The sequence below is a fragment of the Camelina sativa genome, chromosome 17, assembly GCF_030686135.1.
Source record: "Camelina sativa cultivar CO46 ecotype springtype chromosome 17, ASM3068613v1".
NCBI classification, from domain to species: domain Eukaryota; kingdom Viridiplantae; phylum Streptophyta; class Magnoliopsida; order Brassicales; family Brassicaceae; genus Camelina; species Camelina sativa.
Window position 1 is genome coordinate 16,000,634 of NC_141896.1, and position 14,784 is coordinate 16,015,417.

The 14,784-nt window shown below is 36.3% G+C and overlaps 3 protein-coding genes across 14 annotated transcripts; 2 read left to right on the top strand and 1 right to left on the bottom strand.

Annotated features, from left to right (window-relative positions):
- Positions 1–3,437: 3,437 nt before the first annotated feature.
- Positions 3,438–7,381, top strand: LOC104757446 (UDP-arabinose 4-epimerase 1). Of its 9 annotated transcripts, none has more exons than XM_087494409.1 (11): positions 3,445–3,668; positions 4,378–4,457; positions 4,540–4,671; positions 4,903–5,027; positions 5,132–5,245; positions 5,350–5,549; positions 5,630–5,771; positions 5,858–5,952; positions 6,054–6,183; positions 6,593–6,737; positions 6,847–7,381. In XM_087494409.1, the coding sequence occupies exons 3-11, from the start codon at positions 4,611–4,613 to the stop codon at positions 7,089–7,091; spliced, it is 1,257 nt and encodes a 418-aa protein (XP_087350535.1). In that variant the 5' UTR covers positions 3,445–3,668; positions 4,378–4,457; positions 4,540–4,610; the 3' UTR covers positions 7,092–7,381. The 9 variants fall into 9 exon arrangements, with proteins under 9 accessions (XP_010478491.1, XP_087350535.1, XP_010478486.1 ...); XM_010480186.3 differs by having other exon boundaries at positions 3,542–3,851; XM_010480187.3 differs by lacking the exon at positions 3,445–3,668 and adding an exon at positions 3,884–4,114.
- A 76-nt stretch (positions 7,382–7,457) lies between these two features.
- On the bottom strand, positions 7,458–9,386 carry LOC147923842 (coatomer subunit epsilon-1). Its single transcript, XM_087494412.1, has 7 exons — positions 9,051–9,386; positions 8,858–8,947; positions 8,585–8,736; positions 8,344–8,479; positions 8,092–8,247; positions 7,842–7,921; positions 7,458–7,748 (listed from the first exon to the last, which is right to left on the bottom strand). The coding sequence occupies exons 1-7, from the start codon at positions 9,219–9,221 to the stop codon at positions 7,655–7,657; spliced, it is 879 nt and encodes a 292-aa protein (XP_087350538.1). The 5' UTR covers positions 9,222–9,386; the 3' UTR covers positions 7,458–7,654.
- Positions 9,387–9,560: 174 nt separating this feature from the next.
- On the top strand, positions 9,561–14,244 carry LOC104757449 (uncharacterized). 4 transcript variants are annotated; one of them, XM_087495647.1, is made up of 14 exons: positions 9,561–9,993; positions 10,477–10,766; positions 10,952–11,126; positions 11,376–11,459; positions 11,574–11,815; positions 11,952–12,183; positions 12,481–12,560; positions 12,648–12,732; positions 12,951–13,082; positions 13,174–13,287; positions 13,387–13,434; positions 13,526–13,610; positions 13,700–13,756; positions 13,841–14,244. In XM_087495647.1, the coding sequence occupies exons 2-14, from the start codon at positions 10,537–10,539 to the stop codon at positions 13,975–13,977; spliced, it is 1,701 nt and encodes a 566-aa protein (XP_087351773.1). In that variant the 5' UTR covers positions 9,561–9,993; positions 10,477–10,536; the 3' UTR covers positions 13,978–14,244. The 4 variants fall into 4 exon arrangements, 2 of the variants coding, with proteins under 2 accessions (XP_087351773.1, XP_087351774.1); XR_015586955.1 differs by having other exon boundaries at positions 9,659–9,993; positions 12,938–13,082; XM_087495648.1 differs by having other exon boundaries at positions 9,848–10,127.
- The last annotated feature ends 540 nt before the right edge of the window (positions 14,245–14,784 follow it).

The window sequence follows — 14,784 nt, forward strand, 5'->3', positions numbered from 1 at the left end:
TGATTTTGCAGTTCATTCAGGACTGAATATTAGTTTGGAGAAATCAACTTTATTTATGGCTGGTGTCTCCACTGATCAGAAAAGCGAGATCCTTCAGCAATTCCCCTTTGCTTCTGGCTCTTTACCGATTCGGTATCTCGGCCTCCCACTCCTCCAAAAGCGCATGTCCTTTGCAGACTATCGCCCTCTGATTGAACAAATACGTTCGAAGATAAACTCTTGGACGGCTAGAACACTCTCGTTTGCTGGACGTCTACAGCTTCTCCGCTCTGTCATTTTCAGCATTACAAACTTTTGGATTTCTGCATTTAGACTTCCACGAGCCTGCATTCGCGAAATTGATCAACTGTGCTCAGCGTTTCTGTGGTCTGGTCCTTCTCTGAATGCTAAGAAGACTAAGGTTGCATGGTCAGAGGTTTGTCTCCCTAAGTCTGAGGGTGGTTTGGGGCTTCGTTCATTACATGAGGCTAATAATGTGAGTGTCCTCAAGTTGATTTGGAGAATCCTCTCTGCCAAGAATTCACTATGGGTTAACTGGATCCACCGTTACCTCATTTGCAGTGGTTCTTTCTGGTCAGAAAAAGATAATACCGTTGCTGGATCCTGGATATGGAAGAAGCTTCTGAAGTACAGGGACCTAGAAAAACAGTTTCACCGCATAGAGGTTTACAATGGTGAGTCCACTTCATTCTGGTTTGATGACTGGAGTTCTTTGGGCCGTCTATATGAGAAAGCTGGGGATCGTGGTTGTTTAACTATGGGAATACCAATCTCAAGTACGGTAGCTGAAGCAATGGACCAGACTCACCGTAGACGGTATTGGAATGAGCTCCTCAGCTTGGTTGAAGAAGAACTTCACCGGAAACGTCTTGAAACGTGTTCATAACAGACAAGATGTTTCTCTGTAGAAGCGGAAAGGTAACACTTATCATAAGACCTTTCGAATGAAGGACACCTGGTTACACATCCATGGAACGCATCCATTAATGGAGGAGGCTCGAGTAATTTGGTTCGCTCATGCAACCCCATGATTTGCTTTTCTCACTTGGCTGTTGGTGAAAAACAGACTCGCAACAGGGGAACGAATGGTAAACTGGAACACAACCGCAAACACAAGTTGTGTGTTCTGCAATCATCCGATGGAGACACGAGAGCATTTGTTCTTTCTCTGTCCGTTCACGCAGCAGCTTTGGGAGTCGTTGGTGAAAAGACTAATCACGGACAAGTACACAACGAATTGGACGCAGGTGATACACATGCTTATGGGGACAGAGTTGGACAATACACAATGGTTCTTATTGAATTATGTTTTTCAGAATGTTATCCACTCAATTTGACGGGAGAGAAATGATAGGAGGCATGGAGAACCATCCTCATCGGTGGAGAAGCTAGTGAAGATCATAGACAAAAACATCCGTAACAGGATAAACACAATGCCAGACAAGGATGACACCCTCATTCTAGCTTGGCTGGCCTCAAGGTTCAACTGATACTATGGATTTTTTCTTTTCTTTTTCAAAAAGTTTAAGTATGTAAACACCAGTTTATAAAAACTGCTGTAAAACGTTTATTTTTTCTTTGAATATAATTTAACATTAATTCAAAAAAAAAAAAAAATTCTAAGTTGGCATAATTTGTGAAAATATTCCTTAAATTAATATTCTACTGTATTATATTTAATACTATCTACTATCAACCAACAACAATCAAGAAATGTTTGAAATTTATCTAGTTTGTGATTAAAAAAAAGAACAATAAGAAAATTAACACTTAAAAGATGGTAAAAACTGTGATATTCTTTTTATTTATATTCTAATTTTAGAATAAAAAATAATTTACATGATTGTTTTAAAAGTTTTTTTTGATAAAACATTATGCAATAAAATTATATGCTAAACATTATGTTAAATCATATGCTTAATATGATCTGTGCTTATGTAAGATTTTATTTTTAACTACACAATAAGATCTCGGAAATTATGATTAAGTGTGATAAATTGCCAAGATTTTTTTTTTTTACGCCTAACAGTATATATTTTGTAACAATATATGGAATAGATTTTATTTTGAAAATTTTATAAATCATTGGAATATTCTCTTTAAAAGGATTCTTTGAAATATTAATAAGTGTATTTATATAGGCTACAAATTGACTAATTAATTTATAACATTTTAGGTAACCAACCTATTTTGTAATCAATTTATAAAAATTATATAGTCTAAAAAAAAGTTATGTACTTACATTTTGTTATATAGGGGATATATAGGAGATTTGTAAAGTGTGGTCACAAAACCATTTTAAACTGAGTTTCAGAAATAACAGTATGTAAACAGATTAAACGATACATAGATAATATATCAGAATTCAGAAATAACAATAGTAATATGTTTTCTATTCCATATTAATTAATGGGCTTGTAAAGTCACAAAAACCAGTTAAAAACAAAAAATCTGGCCGACATGTCAGCACGAAGGAGTTGGTCTCCACGCAGAGTTATCGTAGCCGCAACAAGTGCGACAATCCTATTGGCTGATCGTGCTTTTCCCCTCTCCCCTACAAAAGCTAGCAGCTAGCTCTTCCCCAGACAATAACCCTTTCAATTATTTCTATTCTAATGTATTGTTATTTTCAATAGTTACAAATCTTGCAACCAATAATAAATTTCCATACTATAATACAAATAGTATTTGTTCACATATTTTGAAAGATCTTTTTTTTTTTTTTTTACTTCGTTTCATATGTTAACACACATTTTGTTTCAACTACAAAATTTAGATCACATTCTGTTGTAGTACATAAATATTTTATTAAAATTCTTTTTTTTTGTCTAATAATAAAATTACAAATATTTGTTAAAGTCTTGAAAAGTAAGTAAAGCTAGAAAATGTAAATGAATGGGGAGCAAGAAGTCTCGTGATTTCTCTCTGGTCACAGTTTTTTCAACTTTTTTTGGTACATTTCGATAACGAAATTTGTTTTTGAACGTTATGATTTGACAAAGTTGGGTTTTTATCATAACTTACAATCGAACTCGTATAGTTTGGTACATCTCAGTCATGCCACATTTTGACCCATGATAAAACCATTTATACGAATTAATAAAAATGTGTAATGAAAATTCAACCAAAAGAATACGAGGAACCGTCAACATATATATAATACTTAAGAAACCTTCCACCATAAACACACATCTGACCATCACAATCAAGTTCAAATGAGAAGTATCGTAACATCGTGAATATATATGACCACTTGAATTTGGTCCAAAAAAACTCATACCAAGCAAGTGATAGAAAAAATGCGATAGAACTAACCACTTACGCACAATATTTATTTCAATAAAATATGCCATAAACAAAATTTTAACCGGTGGAATTAAAGTTTTAATTAAAAAAAAATACAAAAAAGTAATAAACTGGCCTGCGCCATCATTCTTGCTACATGTCATGTTGATATCAAAAGAATCTAAAGAGAAAGAAAAATAAAAAGCTGACAGAAAAGTCAAATATATACATTTTTAATATCTTCCTAATTCCTCTCGTTACTTTATTTTTCTTATTAACCGAGAAATTTCCGCCATCTCTCTCTCTCTCTCTCTTCGTAGCCCCTCACCGGAACGCGCCTTCGATCGAGGTCGCACGCACCACTACTACCCTCTTTCTTCATCGTACGTTTCCCCTCTCTCTCTGATAAAAATTGAATCTTTCACAGAACCCACAAAGAAAAGTCGAATCCTCTCTCTCTCTCTCTCTCTCTCTCTTTTCGCTTATCATCTTCCTCGAATTGTGGTTGGTTAGTCTCTGTTCTCTCTGCTCTCTGCACACACAAAGCCCTGCTGCTGTTGATACACGTGAGCCGCCATTAATGCTCCCCCTCTCTTTTGTTTTCTTCTTCCATGTCCGTTTCTTTATAGGTCCCTCCTTATTCGTTTTTTTTTTCTTCATAAAAAGTCTTAGATTTATGCATAATTTAGCCACACTACGTTTTATTTCATTCTTCTTCTTCCGTTTCTGCTTCTTCTTATGAGTTACTATCTCGCATACAGTTTTCTATTTCACTCTCTTTGAGTTTTGATGAAATCAGGATCTTTTCGTTGGTGAATTTTCACTTTGGGTTAGTCTTTATTAAATAAATTATGTTTTTTTTTTTTTTGCTCTGCATTTGTCATTTGTCATGGGACCGACATTGCTCCGACAAGAGTTTCCCAATCTAGGGTTTTTTTTTTTTTTTTTAATACTAATTCCCAAGTGTTTTAATTCAAATAAGGTTTCCGGCAAAAAGATTTGAGGCTTCTCTCATCTTTAAATTGCGTTGTAGCTTCTCATCAGTTAATTTCTAAGGTTTTTTCCTCATCGTTTGGTTCTTGTTTTCCCCAGGGTGAATCATTCTCTCATCTATGTTATCTGAACTACTCATTTCCTCCTTTGCATTTTTATGTTTGAGTTCTCTGGCTAAGGTTGTTTTTTTTTTTTACAGATAGTTCTCAGTTTTTTTGGGGGTTTTTTGTGGAAAAGAATTTAAGGTTTGGTCTTTTTCAGGTGATTTAGGGCGTTGCTGAATCAACTTTACATCTAGTGTTTGTTTCCGGCGAGCTTTTAAGTGAATCAATATGTTTAATTTTGGTCGAGCAAGAAGCCAAGGGAGGCAGAACAGATCTATGTCTCTTGGAGGTGTGATTTTACTCTTGATCCTTGCTATTGATTTCACTTGGGGAAGGATCAATGTGTTGTCATTTTCAGTTAGCTCTGAAATTTTTGAGAATTTAGTTTGAAAATTTAGGTTGGTGGATGACATAATTTTTTGTGGGGTTTAGAGCTTCAAAGTGTGAGTCTTTTGTGGTTTTTTTTAATAATTATAATGTATATATTAACAGACAGATCTTGCTGATGTTGGGAATGCAGGGCTGGATTATGCAGACCCCAAGAAGAAAAACAATTACTTGGGAAAGATTCTTTTGACAGCTTCTCTTACAGCTTTGTGCATTTTCATGCTCAAGCAATCTCCTACGTTCAATACTCCGAGCGTGGTATAACTCCTTACTGTCCTTTGCTTGAGTTGTTAGAGAAAGAAGGATGTTACTGGTGAAACATTGCTCAAGTTTCTTTCATTTTTGTTGTTCTGTGTTTGCAGTTTTCTCTACATGAGCCAGGGGTTACACATGTTTTAGTCACTGGTGGTGCTGGGTATATCGGTTCACATGCAGCTCTAAGGCTTCTAAAGGAATCATACCGAGTGACCATTGTGGTATCTTTCTTTGGCTTACATAGATTCAGGTTTCTTTGTTCAGCTTTATTGTAAATGTCGATATCACAATTAATTAAATCTCTCTCTCTCTCTCTGTTTAACAGGACAATCTATCACGTGGGAATCTTGGCGCAGTCAAGATTTTGCAAGAACTGTTTCCTGAACCTGGAAGGCTTCAATTTATTTATGCTGATCTTGGAGATGCAAAGGCTGTCAATAAGATATTCACAGAAAACGCCTTTGACGCTGTGATGCATTTTGCCGCTGTTGCATATGTTGGGGAAAGCACACAATTCCCTCTTAAGTGAGTACATTGAGCAACTTTTCCCTGTGTAAATATATGATGAATCTGAAACAAGTAATTTTTTGTTCTGCCAATTACAGGTATTATCACAATATTACATCAAATACTTTGGTTGTATTAGAGACAATGGCTGCTCATGGAGTAAAGACTTTGATATATTCAAGTACTTGTGCAACGTATGGGGAGCCTGATGTTATGCCAATTACAGAGGAAACTCCACAGGTGAAATTTTTTTTGTCAACTGATTTATAGTTATAGCCACAGTAATTCTTCTATGCACTCTAACCCCATAAACATTGTCAATTCAGGTGCCAATCAATCCATACGGTAAGGCCAAAAAGATGGCAGAAGATATCATTTTGGATTTCTCGAAGAACTCAGATATGGCAGTTATGATCTTAAGGTTGGTTTTATTGATACTCTTCTAAGTTTATCTAGTGGTATTGTGCATTTTCTCTTAACTTTCCCTGAGATTGACAAAGTTCTATTTCTACTAATATCCAGATATTTCAATGTGATTGGATCCGATCCAGAGGGTAGATTGGGTGAAGCCCCAAGGCCTGAGCTCCGAGAGCATGGACGCATCTCCGGTGCTTGCTTTGATGCAGCACGTGGTATCATGCCTGGCCTACAGGTAATCACTTTCTTCAGTTGAGGAACTTTTTCTGAAGTTAATCATGTTTTCTCGGAGCTTTTCACTTTCAGTTTTGGACAGGGTCTTGACTCTTTTATTCTTTGGACAGTCATCACAGATTGGCACTATTAGATTCTTTGAAAAGTTCTGTCTTTTTTGTTTTTGGTATATTTAGGGGATGGCACATGCTGTAGAACATGTTAAAAAATGTTTGCCAAAAAGCTGATAAGTAGTTTACCAGCTGAGCAAAAATACATAATTGAGACAACTTATTCCTTGAGTTTTCTTTATTAAAGCAAAGATTTAAATTAGTCTACTTGTTACATTCACGTGGGTATAAGCTAAGCTTTCAGTCTTCTCTAATCATAGACCTTCATTGAACTTTTCTTTTTCTTTGATTTATCCCCAGATCAAAGGAACAGACTACAAAACAGGTGATGGAACTTGCGTACGGGATTACATTGATGTCACTGACTTGGTTGATGCTCATGTTAAAGCTCTTCAAAAGGCAAAACCCCGCAAAGTCGGAATCTACAATGTTGGTACCGGGAAAGGTATGAGTATTGACTTTTGGCGTACATCAGTACTGTACTGAAGAAAAACTCCTACTGTTTAGCAAATGGATTTAAAGACTGTTTCTTTTTGCTGTGTGTGTTTGAGTAGGTAGCTCGGTGAAAGAGTTTGTTGAAGCGTGCAAGAAAGCAACTGGTGTTGAGATCAAGATCGAGTACTTGCCTAGACGTGCAGGTGATTACGCCGAGGTTTACAGTGACCCAAGCAAGATCAGGAAGGAACTTAATTGGACAGCTAAGCACACTAATCTCAAACAGAGTCTTGAGACGGCGTGGAGATGGCAGAAGCTCCACCGTAATGGCTACGGGTTAACCTCATCGGTCTCGGCTTACTGACTTTGTTCATTCCTATAGTTGATGCATGGAGATTTTGATTCCAGATGCGGTATCTGAGCAGAAGCGTAGGAGGAGATGATGTTTCATATATAAATATAACATAAGATATATTATCCATACTATTAAAAAATGAGATCACATGATGAGATTTAATTTTGATTGATATTCATTTTGTAATGGCTTTAGGTTCTTTTAGGAAGCAGCCGTTCATTGTTACATGTACCTCTCTCAATATTTTTATTTATTAGTCTTAATAAAGCTTCCCTGGCTCTTTTATATGTTCACAAAAATTGGATCTAGCTGTGTTTGTGTAATTTTGATTCTCACAAGTATGACTTTTGTCTCATAAGTTAAGGAGGTCCTGGATTTGAAGGAACAAGATCCCTACTCTTGTTGGATTAAAAACTCAAATGACAACAAAAGATTCAGTGAGAAATCAAAGTTAAATGCAACACATCCGGAAAACTGTTCATATATGATAATTTCAAGACAGAGTTTGTAAGATAATGATGTTCTTCTGGTAGATTATAAAGCTTATCGATTCCATGGGATTTGAGGTACTTTCAGGCGAAAGATTGAAGTGCTCTCTCGAAGTTATCTTCAGCTGATGCTGTTCGCTTCACAAGGACATGTTCAGGGTGTGAAAGTTTCAGTTGGCTGCAAAAAAAGATTGGAAATGGAGGAATAAGTCAGCTTACTGATGTGATTCATAGTTACGCAAATATTGCATAAGGTCATGAATATTTTTACTTTAGGTAGCGCGAAGACGATTTCCCGACATGAAGACTGCATACAACTAGGTTTGCAAGAGTTTCTGGGTCTTTAGCATCCTGCAATGAGCATAAACATCTTTGTTTTCAAACATATCCATTTTCCAATAAACGAATAATTAAGAAGTTATAGACTTCTTGTAAGGAGTTTTATAGTATAAACATAGTTGATAAAGCAAGTGCAGCATATCCGGTGACATGAGAGAAATGGATTGAGGCTCATCACTCACCTTGTTGAGTGCTTCAAGTAGTAGAGTCTCAGCCTCTTCAAAATTACCCATATGCATGCAGCAAACTGCTTTGCCGTTCAAGATCAAGCTTGTCATTGGGTACTTCTCAGTGAAATCCTGGAAGATTAGATACGCTTCCTGTATCTTGGAACCCCCCTAAGATGATACAACAGTTTAACATTATTAGCAAACACATTAACAATCTTCTCTACACTATATGGAAAAAAGAAGAAGTAGATATTCATATCATACAACTGCCAGGTTCAACCATGCACTCGCGAGTTGAGTGAGTGTGTGGTCTTCATCAATCTGTTGCATCACTCTCAGCTGTTTCTCAGCATAATCTGACCTATGCATCTTAATGAAAATCTGAACATTCAAAGCATGCCTACAAATATGCAGAAACAACAATCAATTACCGAGTAATGGTAAGACCTTAACAATCACTAAGACAAGATCCAACAACAACAAAAAAAAAAATCAAAAAGCTTACAGATCCATGGTTCCTCCAGAATGAGTATGCTTGAGAGCGTCGTTATAGTCTTCCTCATGCATGAATATAGTACCAGCAACCAACCTAATAGTAGCATTGTTTCCTACAGTTGGATCAGCCAACCATTCCCTCAAGCTTAAAATGGTTGATTCCTAAACCAAAATCACAGATTCAAACAATGCATATCACAAACATTAGCAATCAAAATCCTAGAGTAATCTTAAATTCAGCTACAGAACATGAATCGGAACATCTCAAAATCTCCAGAATTACCTTATTTTCAGGACTCGATAGATACATAGCAAGGAGCTTCACTGCCTGCAGAGGAGTAGCAGCCGCTTCGTCGATCTCACTGATGACAAGCTACGAAGACGAAATTTGAAAAGAAATAAAAAACGTAAATCACTAATTGATCAAAACAAATTGAAATCCAAATCAAAAAGTTCGAGAGCAGAGAGGCCAAAACCTGATAGCTACCGAGAGCAATGTAAGCGCGATGAACGAGACAGTCTCGCTCGACGATATCTTCCTGGGAGAGATTAGGGATCTCGCTGTTGTTGATCGCAGCTTGATAAGCACCCAAGTAGAAATGGTTTCTCAGATTGAAGAGATGATCTGGTCCTGCCATGGATGCCATTGTCTTCCTTCCTTCTTCTTCTTTTCTTCTTCCTCCTCTAGATCTCACAGATCCGCAAAATAGAGAAAACTGAAGTGTGTGAAATAATCAAAACCAAAAATTAAACAAGTTTATGTATAAAAGACCCCATACATTTCGATTTGTGCAAATAACACCAACTGTGATCTTTTTCCGGCCCAGTGGACTCCGTGCTATTAGTAAATGGGCTTTTGAGTTACCCAATAGTTCTGAACTGTGATACCTTTACACGTGTCTTACGTACGAACGGTTACGATCTTGTCTTTACCAAGAAAACGCGTTATTTATTGTCCGATCAGCGCGGGATGACGTCAGCAAACCCCGTTGAAAGCCACTCCGTACGATCGTGCTGTCACGTTTCGTGTCGACATACAATCCAACAGTTTATAAACACGTTTCATTCGTTTCCCCATTTAAATGAGCCGGTTACTACCCCGGAAATAGTTAAAAACCAGTTTACCGGTGTCGGTTTTTACATTTTATCAGCTAATACAGTCATCGTGACTGTAATTAACGGCGATTACTGCTTTCAGATTTAAATAACTGTTGACCAAAATACCCTTTACTCAAAAAAACGTTATTAGTTTGTAATCCGTTTTGCTCTCCTTATTTTTTGTGAGAGATCTTTTATAATTAAATTTTTTTTTTTCCGTTTCGAAGTGAATGCGTGTAAGCAAGAGAGTTCGATTGTTCGAATTAGAGCCAAAAGAGCTAAAACATCAAAAAAAAACCTCTGATTTGTTGTTTTGTTAATGTAAGTTTCTTTGATCCTTCTCGAAATATTTGTGATCTTCTCCGATCGAGTTTTTTTGTCTTTCTAAAAAACATTTTCTTTACGAATAGTTTGACTTTTCGTGTTCTTCTTGGTCAATACCGCCTGGTTCGTTCGTAAGTCGTAACCTGTTTCCGATTTGAGTCTGTAACTATCCTTTTATCTTAGTTTGATTTCTGATGTTTTTTCATTTTTTATTATAAGCATGTTTTGATTCGAATGCATGCGCGTATACACTAATCCACAATCCAGAACTAGATGTATGTGTATCTATGTAGAGTGATGATTGATTAGACTCGATTTATGTGATGTTGAAGTGAAAAGTTATAATCTTTTTTGGAACTTGACCTGCGTTGTAAGATAAAAATTTGAACTTTTGCTATCGGATGCAATCTATTTGTGTAGCAGAACTTTGATGAATTTGATTTTAGTTTGAGCATTTTGGGATTTGTGGATTTCCTGCAGGTTTTATGAAGTTGTATAGTGTTGTGATCTACATCTGAGTTTTATATATTGGCTTTTGAAATGGCGACGGAGTCTACAAGGAGTTGGTTTCAGATACGGCAGCAGAAACCTGATAAATCTAGTCCTACTAAAAAAGGACAAGAGGGTAATAATAATGTGAGGAATCTTGGCAGACCTCCTATGAATGATGCACCATCCAATGCTACTAAACAGAGAGTTGCTGCAGCAAAACAGTATATCGAGAATCATTATAAAACTCAGAAGAAGAGTCTTCAGGAAAGAAAAGAGCGGTACGTTCTCTTGATTCTTCCTGTGACCTGTGACGCCAATGTTTTACTTCTTAGTAGTTATGTCATCTAGTACTGAGGCTTGAGATTACTTTTTTTGCTGTGAGTTCTGACTTTGTTTCCTAGACGAGGCATTGGTTTACTGGTTTAGATTGAACCTTCTGATATCAGCTTGCTCTTGATTACAGTCGGAGCATCTTGGAACAAAACCTAGCTGATGCTGATGTTCCTGTTGAAGACAAAATGAATATACTAAAGAATTTTGAGAAAAAAGAAATGGAGTATATGCGTCTACAAAGACAGAAAATGGGAGTTGATGACTTTGAACTGCTGAGCATCATTGGCCGGGGTGCTTTCGGGGAGGTTTCTATCTTCACGCCCTTTTGTGATTGCCTCTCTTCTTTTGTTGCTTCCTTTTTCTAAGCTTAGCTAATATATTGTCTCATCTTTACATTGATCTTTCGATTAAGTCATGCATTTTCAATTGCGATTTTTGTTGCTGTTTCATTTTTTGGTTTCTCTTACTGCCTATTATTTTCTGTCTATATAAACCAAAGCTTCCGTTAGTGATCTTAGTTTTGTATTGATTTTATATATTTTATTTCTGTTCAGGTGAGAATTTGTAAAGAAAAAACTACTGGCAGCGTGTATGCAATGAAAAAGCTAAAGAAATCCGAGATGCTTCGAAGAGGGCAGGTAAAGCACTGTTTTATTGTATTTCTACAAAATCCAAGAGTTCCCTTGTGATTAAATTAGTCATTCATTAACATCTGTGAAAATACACTTATCCCTTTATGCGGTAAATATCAGGTGGAACATGTTAAAGCTGAAAGAAATGTGCTTGCAGAAGTCGATAGTCCATTCATCGTCAAGCTTTGCTATTCCTTCCAAGATGATGAGCATTTGTATCTTATTATGGAATACCTCCCTGGAGGTGATATGATGACACTGCTGATGCGAAAAGATACCTTACGGGAAGATGAGACTCGGTTCTATGTTGCACAGACAATCCTGGCTATTGAGTCTATCCATAAGCATAATTACGTCCACAGGTTCTAACCACTGGCCTTTGAAGCTTTTCACATTGTTTTGTTGTCCATTTTATCGTTTTCTACAGTGCTTGTCAATTAGCTTTCAGTTGATATGTGGTGATAATTTTAACTCTCGTTTCTTCCTTTGATTTTTCAGAGATATAAAGCCTGATAATTTATTGATCACTCGTAACGGCCATATCAAGCTTTCGGATTTTGGATTGAGCAAGTCTTTGGAAAGCAAAAATTTTCCAGATTTCAAGGCGGAGCTTGTTGACAGGAATACAAAGCCTGCAGCAGAACATGACAGACACTCCAAGCCTCCTTCTGCACCTAGGCGAACTCAGCAGGAACAGGTCTTACATTGGCAACAAAACAGAAGGACCCTGGTATGGATGGACTAGATTTACTTATCTCTATCTTTCCGTGGTTGCTGTTCTGTTACACCTGAATATCTTCTGAAATATTCCGTAAATAACGATTCTTTTTTGACTGAGAATGAAGTGAAAGGGATATTTTTCTGTTACTTAGAAAAGGAAGTTATATAAACCTTTTATTTGTCTATGGAAAATTGTCTAATCTGCCTTAAAGCTCCTTTGTCTTGTCCTATTTTAGTTATTTAAATGACGTTTCCATATAGTCCTAAGTCCTAACGTAATAAGATGGCTCTTTCGTGTACCGTTCAGGCTTTTTCTACAGTAGGAACTCCCGATTACATTGCTCCTGAGGTGCTTCTGAAGAAAGGGTATGGAATGGAGTGTGACTGGTTAGTTATCTTAACCCTTGTGTTGTGTGTTTTACACTGTACGTTATAATTTATTCAGCTAACATTGTAAAAACTGTTTTTAAATAGGTGGTCCCTTGGAGCAATCATGTTCGAGATGCTCGTGGGGTTTCCGCCATTCTACTCTGAAGAGCCTTTGGCAACATGTAGAAAGGTATGCATATATAGGCTTAAATAACCTTCTACTATATTATTTCCCAGTTAAATATAAGAATTTTAGATTAACCTCAAAATTAGCCTATCGATTAATCGGACTAGCTAGTGTATATGTTTTGAACCACATCTTTTGGTAACGTGTTGTATGGGTATGGCAGACCTATCCCTACTACGCTTGACTAGTATATCAAACAATTGCTCAGTTTATCTCTGCAGATTGTAAACTGGAAAACCTGCTTAAAATTTCCTGATGAAGCTAAACTCTCAATCGAAGTAAAAGATCTCATCCGAAGACTGCTCTGCAATGTCGAACAGAGGCTTGGAACCAAAGGAGTTCATGAAATTAAAGTACTTAAACACCATTCTCTTTGTATCAAGACAAAAGCTGAATTCTAGAATGAAATGTGCGTTAGATGTCTGATCTGCTTTCCCATTACAGGGACACCCTTGGTTTAGAGGAATAGAATGGGAACGACTATATGAGTCAAATGCTCCATATATACCACAAGTGAAGCATGAACTTGATACCCAAAACTTTGAAAAGTTTGACGAGGTTTGTTCATTACCATCTATTTCTTTCTTCTAATAATTCTCAACCTTTGTTTTTGCTTCCCTATCAGTGCTAAATATCGATTAATATTTTAATATTCAGGTGCCATCTACTTGTCAAACTTCTTCCAAGTCTGGCCCTTGGCGAAAGGTAGGTAGATCTCCTTTTTTTTTTTTTTTTTTGCATGTATGTGCAATCGAGTTCCATCATTCTTACTAGTTATTTACAAACTTATTTGCAGATGATCTCATCCAAAGATGTAAATTTTCTTGGTTATACATTCAAGAATCTTGAGATCGTTGATGAACACCATATCCCTGGCATGGGTTAGTAACAGATCTTTTCTCATATGCACAGGGAGTGTTAGTTATTTGCTTTTATAACAATGGTTCATTTTTGAACTCTATCTACGCAGCGGAATTGAAGCGGAAGAGTAAGACACCAAAGAAACCATCCCTCAAGACACTGTTCGGTAAACTAATACTATGACTTTGCTAAGCTTTAATATGGTCTCAAGAATTGGGTTTGAGCTCTTTTTTTTTTTTTTTCCTCGCAGAAACACCGTATCCTGCACCTGAGAATCAAGCCTTACAGGATTTGCTTGATTCACCTATATCCTCTGAAGGATCCAGAGGCTCTTCCGGATCACCATTTTCACATCCGAATCAATCCCACAATAGTCCCCGGAGATGATCAAAAGGGAGGATCTAAAATGATTAAAGAACAAATCAAGCAAAAGTAAATTCAAGTGCAAAAATTTCATCTTTTCGTACTATGTAATGTAAAAACAATGAACCCCCAAAAGAGAATTAAAACTAAAATGCATATAGGAAACGTTATAGGTATACAAAACATATTACAATGTTTCTGTGATCCCCAATTATCTAACCTTGTAAGCTTTTCTTCTTTGTTTTTTTTATAAAGAGAGATAAAAAAAAAAAAAAAAAGACATTTTGTACATAAGAGTGGCTTTTGGACTTACCTTGATTGGCAACAACATGTTAGTTGTTTTCTAATATTTTCTGCTGAGATTCAAACGTGATTGTATGAACACTTTTTTCCCGAGTTTTTAGAAAACAACCAAAACTAGTCAAATCGTTTCTTTTCCATTGAACTGTTGCCTCACCTTTTCTCGAATTGTCAATCTGAATAAAACACTTTATTCATGATTTTAATAAACAAAGAAAAGAAAAATCAAAAAAGAGAGAGTGAAAGTAATAGTTATGTAATGGAACGTACTGAGACAATTGAAGGAAGAACCAAGCTATCTGACAAACCCGAAAAGGCATATCAGGATGAACTCATGTTCTTAATTTCCACACTGTAATGACTTTGTTTTTCCCACTTCACCTAGTCTTTTTTTTATTTATTTTATTTTGACAATCCCATAGACCTGTTTTTTTTCTTTTAAAATTTTACCAATGATTATGGATCCGAAAAATACTCTTTGCCTTTTTGTTTTGTTCTATATCTATTTTTTCGTTCCTCGACTTTTATATT

Bases quoted from the DNA above. Each gene is read 5' to 3' on its own strand.
- LOC104757446 (XM_010480189.3), top strand. From the start codon at position 4,611: ATGTTTAATTTTGGTCGAGCAAGAAGCCAAGGGAGGCAGAACAGATCT. The intron at 5,028-5,131 runs GTATAACTCCTT...CTGTGTTTGCAG, and splicing joins CGTTCAATACTCCGAGCGTG to TTTTCTCTACATGAGCCAGG. The intron at 5,550-5,629 runs GTGAGTACATTG...TGCCAATTACAG, and splicing joins AGCACACAATTCCCTCTTAA to GTATTATCACAATATTACAT.
- LOC147923842 (XM_087494412.1), bottom strand. From the start codon at position 9,221: ATGGCATCCATGGCAGGACCAGATCATCTCTTCAATCTGAGAAACCAT. The intron at 8,948-9,050 runs GTTTTGGCCTCT...TCGTCTTCGTAG, and splicing joins TTGCTCTCGGTAGCTATCAG to CTTGTCATCAGTGAGATCGA. The intron at 7,922-8,091 runs GTGAGTGATGAG...TGCTCATTGCAG, and splicing joins TACTTGAAGCACTCAACAAG to GATGCTAAAGACCCAGAAAC.
- LOC104757449 (XM_087495647.1), top strand. From the start codon at position 10,537: ATGGCGACGGAGTCTACAAGGAGTTGGTTTCAGATACGGCAGCAGAAA. The intron at 11,460-11,573 runs GTAAAGCACTGT...GGTAAATATCAG, and splicing joins AGATGCTTCGAAGAGGGCAG to GTGGAACATGTTAAAGCTGA. The intron at 11,816-11,951 runs GTTCTAACCACT...TTGATTTTTCAG, and splicing joins AAGCATAATTACGTCCACAG to AGATATAAAGCCTGATAATT.